Source organism: Salmo salar, chromosome 17 (assembly GCF_965601325.2).
Source record: "Salmo salar chromosome 17, fSalSal1, whole genome shotgun sequence".
Lineage (NCBI taxonomy): Eukaryota > Metazoa > Chordata > Actinopteri > Salmoniformes > Salmonidae > Salmo > Salmo salar.
The window spans coordinates 70661058-70684592 of NC_138307.1; the positions used below are offsets into that span (position 1 = coordinate 70661058).

Consider the following 23535-nt stretch of genomic DNA (forward strand, 5'->3'; position numbering starts at 1 on the left):
TGACATGTGCTTGGCTTTACCCTAGTTGTATTTAATTTCCCCTTGATAAACAGGGCTACTGTTACATTTTCCCTTTGAATCAGGCTTTTTTATTTTTTTGCCCAACTAAATATGGCATAGCACAGTAGGCTACTGTGCTATGCCATATTTAGTATAACCTTATTGACAATTTTGTTGTCAAAAGCGTCATTGTATTGAATTTGACTACAAGCAGACTCATGTTCACATCAAATAAAATACAATTTTTGTCACATGCGGCGAATACAACAGATGTAGACCTTCCCCTGAAATGCTTACTTACAAGCCCTTAACCAACAATGCAGTTAAAGAAATAGTTAAGAAAAGATTTACTAAATTAAAAATTTTTTTTTTTTAAAGTAACACAATAAAATAACAATGCCGAGGCTATATACAGGGGATATCGGTACCGAGTCAATGTGGGGGGGGTACAGGTTAGTCGAGGTAATTTGTATATGTAGGTAGGAGTAAAGTGACTATACATAGAGAATAAACAATGATTGTTCACAAATCAATGTTGTCAACAAGATAAAAAAAATGCAATTTGATTCAAATAAGAGTCAAATGTTTAAAGAACAATAACGACTCTGACAAACCTGTATCAGATTGAAATGGCGTCATCCCGTTTGGACCTCCCAAAATATTATATTATTCAAGGCCAGGGGTCTTCAACCTTTTCTTGCCCAGAGACCCCCCTTCCAGGCAAACCGGTAACTAAACATACTGGAATATCCGCGCTTACAGTGAGGGAAAAAAGTATTTGATCCCCTGCTGATTTTGTACGTTTGCCCACTGACAAAGAAATGATCAGTCTATAATTTTAATGGTAGGTTTATTTGAACAGTGAGAGACAGAATAACAACAAAGAAATCCAGAAAAACGCACGTCAAAAATGTTATAAACTGATTTGCATTTTAATGAGGGAAATAAGTATTTGACCCCTTGACCCCTCTGCAAAACATGACTTAGTACTTAGTGGCAAAACCCTTGTTGGCAAACACAGAAGTCAGACGTTTCTTGTAGTTGGCCACCAGGTTTGCACACATCTCAGGAGGGATTTTGTCCCACTCCTCTTTGCAGATCTTCTCCAAGTCATTAAGGTTTCGAGGCTGACATTTGGCAACTCGAACCTTCAGCTCCCTCCACAGATTTTCTATGGGATTAAGGTCTGGAGACTGGCAAGGCCACTCCAGGACCTTAATGTGCTTCTTCTTGAGCCACTCCTTTGTTGCCGTGTTTTGGGTCCTTGTCATGCTGGAATACCCATCCACGACACATTTTCAATGCCCTGGCTGAGGGAAGGAGGTTCTCACCCAAGATTTGACAGTACATGGCCCCGTCCATCGTCCCTTTGATGCGGTGAAGTTGTCCTGTCCCCTTAGCAGAAAATCACCCCCAAAGCATAATGTTTCCACCTCCATGTTTGACGCTGGGGATGGTATTCTTGGGGTCATAGGCAGCATTCCTCCTCCTCCAAACACGGCGAGTTGAGTTGATGCCAAAGAGCTCCATTTTGGTCTCATCTGACCACAACACTTTCACCCAGTTGTCCTCTGAATCATTCAGATGTTCATTGGCAAACTTCAGACGGGCATGTATATGTGCTTTCTTGATCAGGGGGACCTTGCGGGCGCTGCAGGATTTCAGTCCTTCACGGCATAGTGTTACCAATTGTTTTCTTGGTGACTATGGTCCCAGCTGCCTTGAGATCATTGACAAGATCCTCCCGTGTAGTTCTGGGCTGATTCCTCACCGTTCTCATGATCATTGCAACTCCACGAGGTGAGATCTTGCATGGAGCCCCAGGCCGAGGGAGATTGACAGTTCTTTTGTGTTTCTTCCATTTGCGAATAATCGCACCAACTGTTGTCACCTTCTCACCAAGCTGCTTGGCGATGGTCTTGTAGCCCAATCCAGCCTTGTGTAGGTCTACAATCTTGTCCCTGACATCCTTGGAGAGCTATTTGGTCTTGGCCATGGTGGAGAGTTTGGAATCTGATTGATTGATTGCTTCTGTGGACAGGTGTCTTTTATACAGGTAACAAACTGAGATTAGGAGCACTCCCTTTAAGAGTGTGCTCCTAATCTCAGCTCGTTACCTGTATAAAAGACACCTGGGAGCCAGAAATCTTTCTGATTGAGAGTGGGTCAAATACTTATTTCCCTCATTAAAATGCAAATCAATTTATAACATTTTTGACATGCGTTTTTCTGGATTTTTTTGTTGTTATTCTGGTTCTCACTGTTCAAATAAACCTACCATTAAAAGTATAGACTGATCATTTCTTTTTCAGTGGGCAAACTTACAAAATCAGCAGGGGATCAAATACTTTTTTCCCTCACTGTATAAACCCAGGGTCGTTCCAATACCTTGGCAAAAATGTTTTCCACATGTCTTGTCTTATCATCAGGTGAATGATAATCGCAAGGAGAAGTAATCAACATTTTAAAATGAATAGATTTGGTAGATAGTTTTTCCATTACCTCCCCACACTATAATTGGAAGAAGTGTAAACTATAACATAGACTATTAGCTAGAAAGGTAACTCTAAACACATTGTCGATAAGAGCAGCTGTTTAAAGTTGACATCATTAGAAATAAGATATTATCCTATTTTGTACAGTAGGTATGTCATTCAAATTGCGTGTATTGTTTTTGCTAGCGATGTTTATAAAAACTAATTATTTCATGGGTGGTTGGCGATACTGTATAAAAAAAAATCGGACAAAATAAACATATCTATATGGATTATATTGAATGAATACTGAAGAATATTTGGTATATGTTTTACTTTTTATAAAATAAGAAAAATCTCCTTTTGCCGTGCGGTGATGTTGAACTGAAAGGGGCGTGGTTAGGCCGGTGTTGTAGATCAGTGGGACCGCTGAGCTTCAGCTCCGGTGTGTTTTCGGGCTGGCTGTTCTTTGTCCTCCATTACAGCTCGGATTCCCAGGCCCATCGTACGGCGCAGGCCCGAAGTAGCGCAGCCGCTCTGAGGTTAGTGCCCTACCGCGCAATCTCCAGCTATTTCAGCCCCGGCGCAGCCGCACCAACAAACCCGGCAGCATAGGGGCGAAAAGATGCAGATTGTTTTAGATACCGATGAGAAAACGAAAAAAACGAATATTTGTCATTTTTGACGACAATACACTTTGCGCACACTGAGAATAAGTCGAGATAATGCAGCAATAGCGTTGGTGTAGGCCGCTAGGCCTGTTATGTATTGTGTTACAGTTGTAGCTCGAGATGGCGGGTTCGCTGCTACAGTAGTCGCGTTATTTTAGCTTACCAGTACACAGCACATGTAATCGCATGCGATGTTTGGTTAGCATGCAATATTTTGGATTCTGATTCCAATAATTGTTCTAGTTTTTACACAATTGTCTAGTATGTCGCTAAATACAGCCGCTTGGCCAGCTAATTCTCTAGCGAAATGTGTCTTGGACATTTGCTAGCCAACTACGTTTTTATGGTTGACTTGCTAGCTAACGTTAATAAGAGGTTTATTTAGGTTCTTGTCATATCTAAAAGCATCATCGGAGTTAACTAACAGTAACCTAGCTAACTACATGGCTAGTAAAATAATCATAACATTTGATCAGAAATGCTGTTAAACACTTAGCGAATCACATTTGCTAACTTAACTTAGCCACTAACCAGCTAACTTGTTATGGTCTATCCACCGCCATTGAATGGCAGGTTGGGTAGCGTTAGCTAGCTAGTACCTATGGTCTGTTATCAATATAGCTCGCATACGTCTCATTATTCGGAAGTATTTAATAGCAGAGACAGAGAATGCTTATCAGTGCAACCTAATTTTGAGTTACTGTTAGCTAGACAATCTCGATGTCAATTGATAATTTGTCAAGACTAACTGGTTGGCTAGCCAGCCCATTCCTGCCCCTGTCTGTCTCACTATCTATGTACACCCTCTCCCCCTCACATAATTCACAGTAGGGCTATATAACAGTTTATAAAGATGCATCATGCAAGCCATTCAACATTCAATCTTTGCATTTCCTGTCTCCCCCCCACCACCAAATCTATTCTGAAATATCATTAATTGGTCACCCAGTGCAATACTCAATTAGCCTTTTGAGTAGTAAAGTAATACATGCCTTTTGAATGAATATAGTCAACCTCAGCCATTATACATGCTATTTACATTTATTGAACATAAGTACAGAGGCACTGCATCAATGTGTCTACACTGACAATATTACTACTGGAAGATCCATATGCATCATCATTAGCTATGTCATGTATCACACATTTAGCTAGTACACATTTTCATATATAGCCCCTAGACATAACAAGCTTTATTTCATTGAGCCCTGTTAACATACTTCTGGGATAGTATCACAGTAGAAGTGGGCGGGGGCCTATACACACCCCTGAATGACACGTGTGTGTGTCCAGTTTGCTTGCATCAATATCCCATGGCCTAACTATTGCTGTAAAGCACATAAACCCCAACTCTGCTCCAGGAGGCAGGAGCACTTCTCTATGGCTGTCCCAGCCTGTTACATACTGAGACAGCAAAAAAAATGAATTATTCCATGCAAATAGAATAAGTTATTTTCTATTCTTTTCAGTTAGTGTTTGAGGCTAGCACCACGCCATGGAGGACCACAACGTTCACCAGACCGAGCACATGACCACCATCGAGGAGCACGCCGTGCAGCAGGTACATGTGGCCACGTACACAGATCACAGCATGCTGAGCGCCGACGAGGACTCGCCCTCATCCCCTGACGACGACGCCTATGATGACTCAGACATCCTTCACTCGGCCGGCAATGACGAGATGACCGCGCACCTGGCAGCCGCAGGTGAGCCCCGGCCAATGAGAGGAGGGGGTCTTTGGCATGATGGAGGACAGTCTATTAATCATAGTAGCAGAGTGAAATGAGCGCTTTGGTCTCTGTCTTGAAGAGGTTACTGTATTCAGGATCTGCTCTGCCAAAGCTAGGTCATGGGACCCTTGTTTCAGGGTCACGCATTAGGAAAATGACAGAATGCTGTGTTGAACAGAAAGACATGGTTGTCTGTCATGTAGAGTAGGCGATCATAACCAGCTCTGTACATAACATGTCTATCTACACCAGGGGTACTCAACTCTGACCCGATGAGGTCCGGAGCCTGCTGGTTTTCTCTTCTACCTGATCATTAATTGCACACACACCTGGTATCCCAGGTCTAAATCAGTCCCTGTAGAGGGGAACAGTGAAAGAAAAGGCAGTGGGACCTGGAATCCAGGTCCAGAGTTGAGTTTGACGGATCTACACTCTTCTGAATCTTTTCCCCAACTACTTATTTCAGACATGACATTGACAAGTCTTTGAACTGATCCCCACACCTAAAAGAGTAGTTATCCTAGCCATAGACATTTGTTCATATGTATGGTGTAATGTACATAACTGACCAGCAGATGGTGCTGTCAGACCACTAATGAGAACTGCTCCATTTCAACTGTTTTGTTTCTATTCACAGGCCCAGTAGGCATGGCTGCAGCTGCTGCCGTAGCAACAGGCAAGAAACGCAAGAGGCCCCACATCTTCGAGTCCAACCCGTCCATCCGCAAGAGACAGCAGACACGCCTGCTGAGGTGAACGTCCCAAAACTGTCTATGACCCCAAAATCTTCTAGAACTCACCTAGGAAACTGTTTTCCTGCCTCTTTTTGTCTTGTCATTCTGAACAGAATCCTACTTTATTTAGTTTTATTTGTAATCATTTAGTTTTTTCTGAAAGGGGGTATTTTATTTTAATTGAAGTATGGAATTACAGTCATTTGTCACGGCTATTTGTTTTTATAGTCCCCGTGACTAGGAAGAGCCCGTTTGAGTGATTTTTGTGGTGTTTTTGTGTCTGTAGGAAACTGCGAGCCACCCTGGATGAGTACACCACCAGAGTTGGCCAACAGGCCATAGTTCTGTGCATCTCTCCCTCCAAGCCCAACGCTTTGTTCAAGGTGTTTGGTGCTGCGCCGCTGGAGAATGTGGTGAGTGCAAACATGTCTGCCACACGTCAGCCACACAGACGGATGATGTGTTGCCGCCTCATAATGTGTGGCTGAATCTGTAACACAGAAGAAAAAGGAGTTAGTGTTTCATATAAGGAGTGTGTTCACTGTTCCTGCCTTACATTGGGGTTAAAACAATGGCCCAGTTCAACTTTTCTCAGTGCATCCGCTCTTCTGTCCTTCATTGGTTGAAGTAAACGCTGATCTGTGATTGGTGAAAGCAGTAGACTGAAACATCGTCTTCGCTCGACGAGGGCTTTTCCTTTCCTTACCTCAAGGAAAAGACAGATGCATTTAGAAAATATCAGTGTCGACAAATAGTTACCCTAAACGTTTTTCCTTCCTAGTGGTTAAGGTTACTATTTAAGGGGTTGTATTCTGATCTGAGATTTGTGCCTAAAGTCTTTTATCCAGAACATCCATTGCATTGGCCATTCAAGTCGCAGTGTCAACATCCTACCAACAGTAGTCTCAATGCATACTGACTCTATGCCCTGCAGTAGGGCTGGGCGATAGGACGATCTATATCGTGTGACGATAGAAAAACGTCTATCGTTTCATATTATGCTCTTATCGTTTATTTCATTGTGTTACAAATCACACTCTTTACGTCAATATTTTTCATCAATTGGACGATGCTATGCGGAAGGAAATTTGCAACACAAACAAACATGGAGGAGCGTGAGCGTGACACAGAGCACAGAGACACAGAGCTCGTACCTAAAAGAGGGGCTGCTTCTGTCACATGGACGTGGTTTGGGTATGAAAAGTCTGACACGGACCAGAAAACCGTCCTCTGCAAAATATGCCGCAGGCCGGTCCCAACAACAGGCTCAAACACCACTAACCTATTTTACCACCTACGCAACAGTCATGTGAAACAGTATGGAGAGAGTCTACGGATCAGACCCCAGAAAGTACAGTCGAGTGCTCAAAACAAACCCCAGACTCAGACGTTGCAAGTGGCTTTTGTCCGCGCCACACCATATGGCAAAGAATCACGAAGATGGAAGGAGATAACAGGTGCCGTTACAACTTACATCTGCAAAGACATGGCCCCAATTTACACAGTCGAGAAACAGGGGTTTCGTGAGTTAGTGCAAACACTCGACCCAAGGTATCAAATAGAATTTTATTTGAATTTATTTTACCTTTATTTAACTAGGCAAGTCAGTTAAGAACATTCTAATTTTCAATGATGGCCTAGGAACAGTGGATTAACTGCCTTGTTCAGGGACAGAACAACAGATTTTTACCTTGTCAGCTCGGCGATTCGATCTTGCAACCTTTCGGTTACTGGTCCAACGCTCTAACCACTAGGCTGCCTGCTGGTTACTAGTCCAACGCTCTGACCACTAGGCTGCCTGCTGGTTACTAGTCCAACGCTCTAACCACTAGGCTGCCTGCTGGTTACTAGTCCAACGCTCTGACCACTAGGCTGCCTGCTGGTTACTAGTCCAACGCTCTGACCACTAGGCTGCCTGCTGGTTACTAGTCCAACGCTCTAACCACTAGGCTGCCTGCTGGTTACTAGTCCAACGCTCTGACCACTAGGCTGCCTGCTGGTTACTAGTCCAACGCTCTAACCACTAGGCTGCCTGCTGGTTACTAGTCCAACGCTCTGACCACTAGGCTACCTGCTGGTTACTAGTCCAACGCTCTGACCACTAGGCTACCTGCTGGTTACTAGTCCAACGCTCTGACCACTAGGCTGCCTGCTGGTTACTAGTCCAACGCTCTGACCACTAGGCTGCCTGCTGGTTACTAGTCCAACGCTCTGACCACTAGGCTGCCTGCTGGTTACTAGTCCAACGCTCTGACCACTAGGCTGCCTGCTGGTTACTAGTCCAACGCTCTGACCACTAGGCTGCCTGCTGGTTACTAGTCCAACGCTCTGACCACTAGGCTGCCTGCTGGTTACTAGTCCAACGCTCTGACCACTAGGCTGCCTGCTGGTTACTAGTCCAACGCTCTGACCACTAGGCTGCCTGCTGGTTACTAGTCCAACGCTCTGACCACTAGGCTGCCTGCTGGTTACTAGTCCAACGCTCTGACCACTAGGCTGCCTGCTGGTTACTAGTCCAACGCTCTGACCACTAGGCTGCCTGCTGGTTACTAGTCCAACGCTCTGACCACTAGGCTGCCTGCTGGTTACTAGTCCAACGCTCTGACCACTAGGCTGCCTGCTGGTTACTAGTCCAAAGCTCTGACCACTAGGCTGCCTGCTGGTTACTAGTCCAACGCTCTGACCACAAGGCTGCCTGCTGGTTACTAGTCCAACGCTCTGACCACTAGGCTGCCTGCTGGTTACTAGTCCAACGCTCTGACCACTAGGCTGCCTGCTGGTTACTAGTCCAACGCTCTGACCACTAGGCTGCCTGCTGGTTACTAGTCCAACGCTCTGACCACTAGGCTGCCTGCTGGTTACTAGTCCAACGCTCTGACCACTAGGCTGCCTGCTGGTTACTAGTCCAACGCTCTGACCACTAGGCTACCTGCCACCCCATATGTGACACGTATTAATGCCAAAATAACATGCAGAACAGGCAAGCCCCCCCCACCCACCCCCACCAAAAATATATATTTTCGGCCTATTTTTATTTAGTTTGCAACTATAGTTGAAGTGTTTTCTATTTACCTTTTTTAGATTTAATATTTTATATTTTGTTACGTGCTTAATTGAACATTTGCACAAAGGTTCTAAATAAAAGAAGAAATATTCAAATATGAGTCAGTACCTTTTATTTGTTGAGTATAATTCAAAATGTAATAAGAAATAGGCCTTTACATGTGGTCATTTTATATAAACTATTTATTCATTGAATTTACAGAAAATGTGCTATATCGTGATATGTATCGTTATCGGGATATGAAATGACCTATGTCAGGATATGAGGTTTTGGCCATATCTACCCAGCCCTAGCCTGCAGAGTACCTCACATGTTTGGTTCTCAGACTGCTTTTACAAGGTTAGGGATAACCTTCCCTTGACCTTTGCCCCCTACTCTGGGTCGTCCACTAACCCATGTTTTTCCTACCCCTCCTCCTTCTCCCTGCAGGTGAGGAAGTACAAGGGCATGATCCTGGAGGACCTGGAGAATGCCCTGGCCGAGCACGCCCCCCCCGGGGGGGAACTAACCTCCGAGCTGCCCCCCCTCACCATTGACGGCATCCCCGTCTCTGTGGACAAGATGACACAGGTGAGATGATACACTGACACACACAGCTATATTTATTCATGTTTATGGGTGAGATGATACACTGACACACACAGCTATATTTATTCATGTTTATGGGTGAGATGATACACTGACACACACAGCTATATTTATTCATGTTTATGGGTGAGATGATACACTGACACACACAGCTATATTTATTCATGTTTATGGGTGAGATGATACACTGACACACACAGCTATATTTATTCATGTTTATGGGTGAGATGAGAACCCTCGTCTGTCCAGCAGATGGCGCCAGTTGGTTATAAATCCCTCACTGCTCAGACCATGGTTTCATGCGTTGGCTACTGGCTACGCTAGAAAATGACATGCTTCAAGGTCAAATGCCCCTTTTAGGTCAATTTGTCAAGGTTGTCACCTGTTCTCATGATGATAGTTGCCACTAGTTTCTCCAGCATGAGTTGCTCGTTAGAACTATAGATCCTATTTGATTCTAGTTTGTAATTTAACTACCGTAAATTCCGGACTATAAGCCGCAACTTTTTTCCCAGGCTTTGAACCTCGCGGCTTAAACAATGACTCGGCTAATATATGGATTTTTCCCGCTTTCAATTTTTTACATTTTTTTTTTTTAACATTCTGTGACGTGCTCCGTTTTTTGGCGGCATGAAGCTTTCATTAGACCAATGAAATTGCCGAACGGGTTACGGTCAAACAACTTTTTTGTTTACTGTTTAGATTAAATCGAGCGCTCTCAAACTTCCCATCATTCTGATTACGGTAGTCATTTTGTCACCCTCATCATGGCAAAGACACGGAGAAATGCATATGATGCAGTTTTCAAGTTAAAGGCGATTGATCTGGCTGTTGGAAAAGGAAATAGAGCTGCTGCACGGGAGCTTGGTCTTAATGAGTCGATGATAAGACATTGGAAACAGCAGCGTGAGGAATTGACTCAGTGCGAAAAGACAACTAAAGCTTATTGCTAATTTTTTATTTTTTGTTACAAGCCGTGTTTCGTTAAAGCCTATTTATTTTTGTTACAAGCCGTGTTTCGTTAAAGCCTGTGTAAAGTTCATTTGTTTCAATGTACCGGTAGGCACCTGCGGCTTATAGACATGTGCGGCTTATTTATGTTCAAAATAGTAAAAAATAAAAAAAAATCAGTGGGTGCGGCTTATATTCAGGTGCGCTTAATAGTCCAATTACGGTATGTAACTTCATGAGACACATTTGGAATCCATAATGAGCCAAACAAGGCTTTCCGATATGCCCGTATCGTTTTAAGAGGCAGATATCCTCCATTTGGTTGTCAGGGTGTGGTGCCAGTCAGTATGAGAGGAAGAGAAAGCAGTGAACGCTGTGTCCTGGTCCACACTAGAGTCCTGTTCTGTAGGCACGAAGCGGACTGAAACAGGGAGGTGCTATCTGAACTTATCCAAAAAGTAAGAGCCACTCATTTTTGTTTTTCCATTCCAAAGTGTTTTGCTTCGCTGTGCCCTAATGAACACAGCCCAGAGATGGCTCACAGAGTAGTCTTCATCCCAAGTGGTGCTAGCTTGTTTACTTCACTGCTGACACAGTCATTGGATCGTCATCATCAGAGACTTGGTACCATGGCTCGCCCTCAGAGACACTACCCCAGGGAGAGGGGACAGAGGCAGCCAATCACTGAGCCCACAGGGATAGAAACAGCCAATCACACGGCCCACAGGGAGAGGAGCGGCCAATCCTGTCTCCTTTGGGGCAGGCGTGATAGAACCAGGAAGAATCTCGATGGTTGTTGTTTTTTTGTTTGTTTTTTTAGTTGAGGAGAGGAGGATCTGTTGCCTTACTTTACTCTGCCAAAGCTGGTTGGCAATGGGTTTACGGACGGTGTGTTCTTATTTTTTTATTTCACCTTTATTTAACCAGTTGAGAACAAGATCTCATTTACAACTGCGACCTGGCCAAGATAAAGCAAAGCAGTGCGACACAAACAACAGAGTTACACATGGAATAAACAAGCGTACAGTCAATAACACAACAGAGAAAAAAGGGGGGGGGGGAGAAAGTATATACACTTTGTGAAAATGGCGTGAGGAGGTAAGGCAATAAATAGGCCATCGTAGCGAAGTAATTACAGTTTGGCAAATTAACACTGTAGTGATAGATGAGCAAGTAGAAATACTGGTGTGCCGAAAAGTAAATAAAAACAATATGGTAATGAGGTAGGTAGCTTGGATGGGCTATTTACAGGTGGGCTATGTACAGCTGCAGCGATCGGTTAGCTGATGTTTAAAGTTAGTGAGGGAAATATCAATCACCAATTTTTGCGATTCGTTCCAGTCATTGGCAGCAGAGAACTGGAAGGAAAGGTCGGCCAAAGGAGGTGTTGTCTTTGGGGATGACCAGTGAGAGATACCTGCTGGAGCGCGTGCTACGGGTGGGTGCTGTTATCGTGACCATTGAGCTGAGATAAGGCGGAGCTTTACCTAGCAAAGACTTATAGATGACCTGGAGCCAGTGGGTCTGGCGACGAATATGTAGCGAGGGCCAGCCGACTAGAGCATACAGGTCGCAGTGGTGGGTGATATATGGGGCTTTGGTGACAAAACGGATGGCACTGTGATAGACTGCATCCAGTTTGCTGAGTAGAGTGTTGGAGGCTATTTTGTAAATGGCATCGCCGAAGTCAAGGATCGGTAGGATAGTCAGTTTTACGAGGGTATGTTTGGCGGCGTGAGTGAAGGAGGCTTTGTTGCGAAATAGGAAGCCAATTCTAGATTTCATTTTGGATTGGAGATGTTTAATATGAGTCTGGAAGAAAAGTTTACAGTCTAGCCAGACACCTAGGTATTTGTAGAGTTCCACATATTCTAAGTCAGAACCGTCCAGAGTAGTGATGCTAGTCGGGCGGGCGGGTGGTTGCGGGCAGCGAACGGTTGAAAAGCATGCATTTACTTTTACTAGCGTTTAAGAGCAGTTCGAGGCCACGGAAGTAGTGTTTTATGGCATTGAAGCTCGTTTGGAGGTTAGTTAACACTGTGTCCAAAAAGGGGCCAGAAGTATACAGAATGGTGTCGTCTGCATAGAGGTGGATCAGAGAATCATCAGCAGCGAGAGCGACATCATTGATATATACAGAGAAGAGAGTCGGCCCAAGAATTGAACCCTGTGGCACCCCCATAGAGACTGCCAGAGGTCCGGACAACAGGCCCTCCGATTTGACACACTGAACTCTGAGACGTAGTTGGTGAACCAGGCGAGGCAGTCATTTGAGAAACCAAGGCTGTTGAGTCTACCGATAAGAATACGGTGATTGACAGAGTCGAAAACCTTGGCCAGGTCGATGAAGACGGCTGCACAGTACTGTCTTTTATCAATGGTGGTTATGATATCGTTTAGTACCTTGGAAGCCAGATTGCACAGCGGAGAAGGTACGGTGGGATTCAAAATGGTTAGTGATCTGTTTATTAACTTGGCTTTCGAAGACCTTAGAAAGGCAGGGCAGGATGGATATAGGTCTATAACAGTTTGGGTCTAGAGTGTCACCCCCTTTGAATAGGGGGATGACGGCGGCAGCTTTCCAATCTTTAGGGATCTCGGACAATACGAAAGAGAGGTTGAACAGACTGGTAATATGGGTTGAGACAATGGCGGCGAATAATTTTCGGAAGAGAGGGTCCAGATTGTCTAGCCCAGCTGATTTGTATGTGTCCAGGTTTTGCAACGGGGGGGGGTTCTGGAGCAGCTGGAGAGCCAGGTCAAATCAGTATCCCAGGACACTCACCTGGCTGGGGCCAGAGTGACGGGAGAGTATGGGCTTTGTGGAGATGTAGTCTGTCGACTGCTACTATGCTGAATAGGTGTCTCTTTCAAAAGAGATGCTCTCAATGAGACAAACCTGTATACATGTAAAGGTTAAATATAGTAGTGGAGTGGAAGACATGGTTGTGCCAGGAGAAAGGCTCAAATAAGAGGTTGTAAGATGGATAGGGATTGAGTGACAACCAGGGGAGGGGAGTCAGCCTGACTATCCCTGGAGAGGCTCATCTGGCTGGGTTTGGGGAGTTCACGAGAGGGCCCTGGTGGCTGGTGGTATGGAGAGCCTAGGAGCAGCAGGTGAGTCAAGAGACCAGCCAGGGTGAGCCAACCCGTAATTACAGCTCTTTGGGTTTGGAGTGGCTGGCTGCTGATTGGCTGATAGCCTGCCGGATTAGACCAAAGGGAGGGGGGTTAACGCCACACACAGTCACTGTAATTAGGCCATCTGTCCCCCAATTCCCCCCCTCACCAGCTTCAGGTGGAGAAACAGAGGCACTGAGGAGCTTACTATAGCTGTTGCTACCTGCTACATTAGTAAACTAGTCTTTGTCGGTCTCCATTTTATAAACTCTGACATGTGTGTTTCTGTTGTTTTTGAGAGGGTTTCTCCAAACGCTAATTCACTGGCTGCAACTACAGCAGGACTGAGACGAAGACGGGTCAGAATGGCTTTCTCAAAAACAATTTCTAGTATGATATGTTATTACCAGAGGTTACCCATCCATGTTTCAGACTGTCCAGAGCCAGTCAAGGCACCGCCATTTTGTCTACTCTCTCAGAACACAGAGCAAACTGGATAGCTGTGTGGTGATTCTATTTTTAGCCAAATCTACTCAGTGATGTCAATGTGGGTAGATGCTGCAGTGGCCCCATCCCTACCCCGGCCCCAGTATTACCAGGGACACTGAGGACATGGGGACTAAACCCACCCCAGCTGGGGAAGACACACACACAGGGCTACACATACCACACACACAGGGCACTGGTAAGGCCCCCTTCATCTCAGAGGAGGAGGGGGCAAATCAGAATAAATAAATGAGGAGGCCTCTTATGCAAATAGGTTGGATGAGTCCAAGCAATCAGGCTTCATTGTGGTTAGTCGTCAATCCTAACTGTTCAGAGTACAGTTCACAGAGTACAGCACACCACTTAAACAGTAGGGAGAATGAATGAAACATCATCCACCTACTACTGGTTTAAAACTACCACTGAATCTCCTCTGGTCACTACAGCAGTCTGTTAACATGTTATTGAACTGTAGTGAATCTCCTCTGGTCACTACAGCAGTCTGTTAACATGTTATTGAACTGTAGTGAATCTCCTCTGGTCACTACAGCAGTCTGTTAACATGTTATTGAACTGTAGTGAATCTCACTGAATCTCCTCTGGTCACTACAGCAGTCTGTTAACATGTTATTGAACTGTAGTGAATCTCCTCTGGTCACTACAGCAGTCTGTTAACATGTTATTGAACTGTAGTGAATCTCCTCTGGTCACTACAGCAGTCTGTTAACATGTTATTGAACTGTAGTGAATCTCCTCTGGTCACTACAGCAGTCTGTTAACATGTTATTGAACTGTAGTGAATCTCACTGAATCTCCTCTGGTCACTACAGCAGTCTGTTAACATGTTATTGAACTGTAGTGAATCTCCTCTGGTCACTACAGCAGTCTGTTAACATGTTATTGAACTGTAGTTAATATGGGTGTGTTTATCTGGATGTAGTTGTTTGTTACAGTACAACTGATGGAGACTAGAGTGTCAGCTATTGAGGCGGTTCAGGTTTTCTGCCCAGAACAGGGTTTTGTTCATTTGGGCAGGCAACAGCGAAAAGTTGTAAAATGTTTTTCAGCGGAAAAGGAAAGAGCGCAGTCCAGGTAGTCCCTCTAGGTTTCAGTCTGTTTTCTTCCATTCAGTGCCACCCAAGTTCAGAGCCATTAGGCCAAGATTGTCTTAGTTCATCAGTCAGGGAGGCAGACTGGAGCCTCAGTCATAGACTGGCCTGTAGATAGACCTCAGTGCAGTGTGGTCTCCTTTTTAGAAATCCTATTTCTGGGCCCAGTCCACCTCAGCAAGCTGCAGGTATGTAATCAATACCGCTTCCCTCCCCTAGTCAAGGGCGCGTGTGTGTGTGTGTGTGTGTGTGTGTGTGTGTGTGTGTGTACCACTCACCCCCTGTATCTTGTTTCCTCTGGTCAGGCCCAGCTGCGAGCGTTCATCCCAGAGATGCTGAAGTATTCGACGGGCAGGGGCAAGCCTGGCTGGGGCAAGGAGAGCTGCAAGCCCATCTGGTGGCCAGAGGACATCCCCTGGGCCAACGTGCGCAGCGACGTGCGCACTGAGGAACAGAAACAGAGGGTGAGGATGAAAACAAACTTTCCCTGTGAATTGCCTCCCTGGTATCATTACAATGTTGAATATGGTAGAGAGGTAGGACGTTGTGGAGGTCAAAGGGTCTTTGAGTGGAGACGGTTAGAGAATAATAACTTGGTGGGACAGAGTTCTACCAGGGACAATCCAACACTAATAACTTGGTGGGACAGAGTTCTACCAGGGACAATCCAACACTAATAACTTGGTGGGATAGAGTTCTACCAGGGACAATCCAACACAAATAACTTGGTGGGATAGAGTTCTACCAGGGACAATCCAACACTAATAACTTGGTGGGATAGAGTTCTACCAGGGACAATCCAACACTAATAACTTGGTGGGATAGAGTTCTACCAGGGACAATCCAACACAAATAACTTGGTGGGATAGAGTTCTACCAGGGACAATCCAACAATAAGTTATGTGGAAATGACTTCTTTACTGTTTAAAATATGTTTAGTTATGAAGCATAGGTATCAATGAATACAAATGTACATTTTGTTTGACTTACTATTTTACATAAAAGACAACAATATACAAAAAAAGTATACCATCAGAATATCATTGCAATGAAATTACTTATTCAAATGATTTATGTATTGCAACTAAAGCCCAGACTGAATTCAGCTCCGTTTCACTCCACTATATCAATTAGTAAAGTTAAACTATAGTGAAACATGGCGTAATTCTGTCTGGGTTTCAAGAGTACCGGAAACAACACAAACAATCTACCAGTCCCCTTGTATAACATCTCGTGCTGTGGCGCCCCTTGCTAGGTGTCGTGGACGCAGGCGCTGCGGACCATCGTGAAGAACTGCTACAAGCAGCATGGGCGCGAGGACCTGCTGTACGCCTTTGAGGACCAGGTGCCACAGCACACGGCCATGACCACGGCCACCCACAGCATCACCCACCTGGTGCCCTCACAGACCGTGGTGCAGACCATCAGCAACCCCGACGGCACCGTCTCCCTCATACAGGTCAGATTTCCCATAGGTACAGATCTAGGATCTCCCTTAACCAATATTTGGTCAAGTTCCGGGGTAAAGTTTCCCCTAGGAACAGATCAGCTTATTTTTTTGTGGGGTAATGCCAAACTGGCCCAAGATCTGGAATTTTGCAACCCTACTAAGGATCCAGATGCCGCAGGCCTCCCTGTCTATAGACGGCCGCAGGCCTCCCTGTCTATAGGCGGCCGCAGGCCTCCCTGTCTATGGGCGGCCGCAGGCCTCCCTGTCTATAGACGGCCGCAGGCCTCCCTGTCTATAGACGGCCGCAGGCCTCCCTGTCCATGGGCGGCCGCAGGCCTCCCTGTCCCTGGGCGGGCCGGCAGGCCTCCCTCTCTCTGGGTGGTGATTAAAAGATGCCCTGGGTGATGATTTGAAGGGATATAATCCATGGGAAGGATTTGGCTGTTTTGTACCCAGGCTGCCCATTGTAATCTCCCTTTCCTCTCTCTGTCTCTAACTCTCTTTTCCTCTCTCTTCCCCTCAGGTGGGCACAGGGCAGACGGTGGCCACTCTGGCCGATGCCTCGGAGCTGCCAGGCACAGTGACCGTGGCCCAGGTCAACTACACTGTGAACGACGGAGAGGTACACACACCACACACCTCATCAGTCTCTCAGAACACAAACGCGCGCACACACACACACACACACACACACACACACACACGCTTCCAAATACACACATGTGCAGAGACACCTGATTCTCCTATCTGATGACTGTATGCGGTTGTAATGACAGTCCCTCCTGTGTGTAAGGTGTGTTACTACTATTCTGTGAGGAGTGTTAATGTTACTGTTAAGTCTCCAGAGTAGTGAACATAGCGTGTAGCTGAAATGTTTCTTTGACTGGCTCCATTACACACTTTTAGGCAATATGCCCCTTTACACCTTATCACTTATAATAAATAAATACAAAACGATTTTGATGGCGTTTTAAGCCTGAAGGTCGTTTTTCTGCAGTGTGCGGACAGCGTTTCCTCTTTTTGAGATGCTAATGTTAACCATCTCCTGATTCCTAATTGGCATATATCATTCCTCACCTCTCCTCGGCAATAGTTGATGTGTGGTGAGCTTTCTGGCGCAAAGGGGCAGTCCAGACCACACCCAGGTGGGTTCTACACATTGGTCATGGATGAGGTGATTTCCCCCTTACTATTTAAAGCGCTGACAGGGATTTTTCTGCCATTGAAATCCTTGGGCGGGCCGCCTGAACGGTTTATCGGGTCACCTAAGTCCACACAGTGAGGGAGAAAAACGTTTTTATTTTTGATAGATTTTCGGGATGGACAAACACTTTTCAGTGTAAACTTAAACAACAGATATAACGGATGTAGAAAAGACTAGATGTATATATATTAGAATATGATCTTTGAGAACTAACAATCACCAAAGTAAAAACAATAAATTTACCAGTATTGATTTTGTTATTATGTTTGAGCAAAATAACACTGCATTAGCCATGGCAGAACTGCAGGAATTTTGCTTTAAAATTGCAATATCTTCTCCCAGCTCCATGGAGAAATATGTAGAACTGCAGAAAATGATCTCTGCTCCATGGAGAAATGTGAGCCCTGCAGGAAATGAACTTTTAAAACCTCCTGAAAATGATCTCTTCTCCATGGAGAAATGTGAGCACTGCAGAAAATGATCTCCGCTCCATGGAGAAATGTGTAGAACTGCAGAAAATGATCTCCGCTCCATGGAGAAATGTGTAGAACTGCAGAAAATGATCTCCGCTCCATGGAGAAATGTGTAGAACTGCAGAAAATTATCTCCGCTCCATGGAGAAATGTGTAGAACTGCGGGAAATTGGCATAAAATGCAAATAATACTGTACACCATCAAGATGAGGGCCTCTTAAATTCATCTGCGCCTACGGGCTGACTGCGCCCGTTGCCACGCCCACCACCTAAGCCCTTTTTTGATCCAGAAAAAACCCTGCGCTGATATAAAAAGCGCCATAGAAATCAGTCTTGTTTTTGTTTCATTATGTTAAGTGTTGTAGAACATGCAGCACTGTAGTGTACCTTACATTCTGGGATCCAGCGATACTGCTAGTGTGGTGTACCTTACATTCTGGGATCCGGCGATACTGCTAGTGTGGTGTACCTTACATTCTGGGATCCAGCGATACTGCTAGTGTGGTGTACCTTACATTCTGGGATCCGGCGATACTGCTAGTGTGGTGTACCTTACATTCTGGGATCCAGCGATACTGCTAGTGTGGTGTACCTTACATTCTGGGATCCAGCGATACTGCTAGTGTGGTGTACCTTACACTCTGGGATCCGGCGATACTGCTAGTGTGGTGTACCTTACATTCTGGGATCCGGCGATACTGCTAGTGTGGTGTACCTTACACTCTGGGATCCGGCGATACTGCTAGTGTGGTGTACCTTACACTCTGGGATCCGGCGATACTGCTAGTGTGGTGTACCTTACATTCTGGGATCCGGCGATACTGCTAGTGTGGTGTACCTTACACTCTGGGATCCGGCGATACTGCTAGTGTGGTGTACCTTACATTCTGGGATCCGGCGATACTGCTAGTGTGGTGTACCTTACACTCTGGGATCCGGCGATACTGCTAGTGTGGTGTACCTTACATTCTGGGATCCGGCGATACTGCTAGTGTGGTGTACCTTACACTCTGGGATCCGGCGATACTGCTAGTGTGGTGTACCTTACACTCTGGGATCCGGCGATACTGCTAGTGTGGTGTACCTTACACTCTGGGATCCGGCGATACTGCTAGTGTGGTGTACCTTACATTCTGGGATCCGGCGATACTGCTAGTGTGGTGTACCTTACACTCTGGGATCCGGCGATACTGCTAGTGTGGTGTACCTTACATTCTGGGATCCGGCGATACTGCTAGTGTGGTGTACCTTACATTCTGGGATCCGGCGATACTGCTAGTGTGGTGTACCTTACATTCTGGGATCCGGCGATACTGCTAGTGTGGTGTACCTTACATTCTGGGATCCGGCGATACTGCTAGTGTGGTGTACCTTACACTCTGGGATCCGGCGATACTGCTAGTGTGGTGTACCTTACACTCTGGGATCCGGCGATACTGCTAGTGTGGTGTACCTTACACTCTGGGATCCGGCGATACTGCTAGTGTGGTGTACCTTACACTCTGGGATCCGGCGATACTGCTAGTGTGGTGTACCTTACACTCTGGGATCCGGCGATACTGCTAGTGTGGTGTACCTTACACTCTGGGATCCGGCGATACTGCTAGTGTGGTGTACCTTACACTCTGGGATCCGGCGATACTGCTAGTGTGGTGTACCTTACACTCTGGGATCCGGCGATACTGCTAGTGTGGTGTACCTTACACTCTGGGATCCGGCGATACTGCTAGTGTGGTGTACCTTACACTCTGGGATCCGGCGATACTGCTAGTGTGGTGTACCTTACACTCTGGGATCCGGCGATACTGCTAGTGTGGTGTACCTTACACTCTGGGATCCGGCGATACTGCTAGTGTGGTGTACCTTACATTCTGGGATCCGGCGATACTGCTAGCCATAGATGTGCACGCATGGATAAATAATCCTGTTGGTATATAGTCCTATTTCATTTTCAAGAGATGATCAATACAAGGATATGGTTTTAAATAGAATTTAATATTACTCAAGACTTTAATGCGTTCCGGCCTCCCGAGTGCACAGCGGTCTAAAACACTGCATCTCAGTGCTAGAGGCGTCCCTACAGACCCGGGTTCAAACAGCCGGCCGCGACCAGGAAACCCATGAGGCGGCGTACAATTGGCCCAGCGTTGTCCGGGTTAAGAGAGGGTTTGGCCGGCCGGGATGTCCTTGTCCCATAGCGCACTAGCGAGTCCTTGTGGCGGGCCGGGCGCATGCACGCTGACTTCTGTCGCCAACTGTACGGCTTTTCCTCCGACACATTTGGTGCGGTTGGCTTCCGAGTTAAACGAGCAGTGTGTCAAGTAGCAGTGCGGCTTGGCGGGGTCGTGTTTCGGAGGACGCATGGCCCTCGACCTTCGCCTCTCCCGGGTCCGTAGGGGAGTTGCAGCGATGGGACAAGACTAACTACCAATTGGATATCATGAAATTGGGGAGGAAAAAAAGCTTTTAATCATTTTAATCAACAACAACAAAAGCTTTTATGCGTTGTCTGAATATGTTAGCCAACAAAACATTTTTATTGTAATTTGCATGATATGGTATTTGTAGGATTATCATAAATCACTATGCCTTCATCTCTTGTTGAGGAACATGTTATATTTACTGTTCTGTAACCCTGCAATGCAACTTCATACTTGTTTCAATATCATTGCTGAATACCAAGTTCTCTACTCTTCACCAGAATATGTCGGTGTGTCGCACGTTACCGATGGAGGTGTCGCCACAGTTTATTGTAAGCGGCAGATCTACGTCACATTTTATGTTAATTGACTATGACAAATGTTTGTCGAAGGATCACAATCATACTCGTTTTTGTTTGTTGTAGTGTAGAAACACCCTAACTCTGCCTCTCTCTGTCACTTTCCCCCTCTCTTACTCTCTCTCCATCTCTCTTACGACTTCCTCTCTCCATCTCTCACTTGCTCTCCCTCTCTCTTACCCTCTTCCTTCTATCCTATTTCCCCCCCTCAATCCCTCCCTCACCCCTTCCTCCATCCCTCCTTCTTCCTCCATCCCTCTCTCCCCCTCCATCCCTCTCTCCCCCTCCATCCCTCTCTCCCCCTCCATCCCTCTCTCCCCCTCCATCCCTCTCTCCCCCTCTCTCCCCCTCCATCCCTCTCTCCCCCTCTCTCCCCCTCCATCCCTCTCTCCCCCTCCATCCCTCTCTCCTCCTCCATCCCTCTCTCCCCCTCCATCCCTCCTTACTGGCCAGGTTGAGCAGAACTGGGCGACTCTACAGGGTGGGGAGATGACCATACAGACCACACAGGCATCCGAGGCCAATCAGGCGGTCGCGTCCCTCGCCGAGGCCGCTGTCGCCGCCTCCCAGGAGATGCAGCAGGGAGCCACCGTCACCATGGCACTTAACGGGTAGGGCGTGTTCATTAGGGCACACCGTCACCATGGCACTTAACGGGTAGGGCGTGTTCATTAGGGCACACCGTCACCATGGCACTTAACGGGTAGGGCGTGTTCATTAGGGCACACCGTCACCATGGCACTTAACGGGTAGGGCGTGTTCATTAGGGCACACCGTCACCATGGCACTTAACGGGTAGGGCGTGTTCATTAGGGCACACCGTCACCATGGCACTTAACGGGTAGGGCGTGTTCATTAGGGCACACCGTCACCATGGCACTTAACCTCTCTAGGGTACGTGGGACGAAATCGTCCAACACTATTCAACAGCCAGTGACAAATCAGAGCGCCAAATTTAAAACCACAAAATGTCATAATTCAAAGTTCTCAAACATAGGACTATTTTACACCATTTGAAAGATAAGACTCTCGTTAATCTAACCACATTGTCCGATTTCAAAAAGGCTTTACAGCTAAAGCAAAACATTAGATTATGTCAGGAGAGTACTCTGCCAAAAATAATAATAATCACACAGCCATTTTCATTCATGAATAACGTTCACAAAATACATAACAATTATTTTAAGAATTATAGATACAGAACTCCTTTATGCAATCGCGGTGTCAGATTTTAAAATAGCTTTTCGGCGAAAGCACATTTTGCAATATTCTAAGTACATAGCCCGGCCATCACGGCTAGCTAATTTGACACCCACCAAGTTTGGCCCTCACCAAACTCAGATTTACTATAAGAAAAATTGGATTACCTTTGCTGTTCTTCGTCAGAATGCACTCCCAGGACTTCTACTTCAACAACAAATGTTGTTTTGGTTCCAAATAATCCATAGTTATATTCAAATAGCTCCGTTTTGTTCGTGCGTTCAGGTCAGAATCCGAAGGGTGACGAGCAAGCGCATTTCGTGACAAACAAATTCTAAATATTCCCGTACCGTACTTCGAAGCATGTGAAACGCTGTTTAAAATAAATTTTTATGCTATTTTTCTCGTAAAATAGCGATAATATTCCAACCGGGCGACGTTGTATTCATTCAAAGGCTGAAAGAAAAAAATTTAGTAGTCTCGTGGACGCGCATCTTCAGTGTCACTGTTCCCAGCCTGACCACTCACAAACAGAGCTCCTGTACTTCGCCCGGAGACTGCAGACACCCCATTCCACTTTCTGGCGCCTTCTGAGAGCCAATGGAAGCCTTAGAAAATGTCACGTTACAGCAGAGATGCTGTATTTTCGATAGAGATGCCACAGAAGGAGAACAAATTGTCAGACGGGGCACTTCCTGTATGGAATCTTCTCAGGTTTTGGCCTGCCATATGAGTTCTGTTATACTCACAGACACCATTCAAACATTTTTAGAAACTTTAGAGTGGTTTCTATCCAAATCTACTAATTATATGCATATTCTCGTTTCTGGGCAAGAGTAGTAACCAGTTTAAATCGGGTACGTTTTTTATCCGGCCGTGCAAATACTGCCCCCTAGCCCCAACAGGTTAACGGGTAGGGCGTGTTCATTAGGGCACACCGTCACCATGGCATTTAATTAGGTGGGGAGTGTTCATTAGGGCACACAGTCACCATGGCACTTAACAGGTAGGGCGTGTTCATTAGGGCACACCGTCACCATGGCACTTAACAGGTAGGGCGTGTTCAGGGGGGTTGGTGTCAAGGGACAAGCAGGGTCGTCCAGCCAGGCGAAGAAAATGTGCATCTCAACAGCATTGTGGACAATCAGGCCATATGCTGTATCTGCACTGACTCTGGGAGTAGGTGACTATTGAGAGTACTTAGTCTGGGGGACCAGTCTTCATAATGACAACACACAGATACCACAGCCATTAGATGACCCATCCATGTTTACTTAAAGGCCTAGTGCAGTCAAATGTGACCAACCGGGCCTGGCTGCATGACGTAATGCACAACCTCATACGGACCTTCTGATAGGACGAGGCAGAGCCCTGTTGGTCAGGTGACCCATGGGCTGTGCCTCTGGCGCTTTTATAAACCATCCCAATTCCCCCAGGCTCCACAGCGGACTGCTATTGGTTCGACTACTGTAGGCTAGTTGGTGAGTGATGACCTCATGACC

At 46.0% G+C, this 23535-nt stretch overlaps 1 protein-coding gene across 8 annotated transcripts in view; it reads left to right on the plus strand.

Moving 5' to 3' along the window:
* Positions 1-2864: 2864 nt before the first annotated feature.
* Positions 2865-23535, plus strand: part of LOC106609786 (nuclear respiratory factor 1) — a 42773-nt gene continuing 22102 nt past the window's right edge. For 3 of the 8 annotated variants that reach the window (XM_082964057.1, XM_082964060.1, XM_082964061.1), the window contains exons 1-11: positions 2865-3016; positions 4615-4851; positions 5513-5627; positions 5896-6022; positions 9103-9243; positions 15233-15391; positions 16183-16386; positions 16901-16999; positions 17471-17551; positions 20756-20806; positions 21287-21444. In XM_082964057.1, coding sequence (XP_082820183.1) covers positions 4641-4851; positions 5513-5627; positions 5896-6022; positions 9103-9243; positions 15233-15391; positions 16183-16386; positions 16901-16999; positions 17471-17551; positions 20756-20806; positions 21287-21444 — 1346 coding nt within the window. In that variant the 5' untranslated portion in view covers positions 2865-3016; positions 4615-4640. The remainder of the gene's footprint in view (positions 3017-4614; positions 4852-5512; positions 5628-5895; positions 6023-9102; positions 9244-15232; positions 15392-16182; positions 16387-16900; positions 17000-17470; positions 17552-20755; positions 20807-21286; positions 21445-23535) is intronic. The other 5 variants (XM_082964063.1, XM_082964064.1, XM_082964059.1 and 2 more) reach the window with 4 other exon arrangements.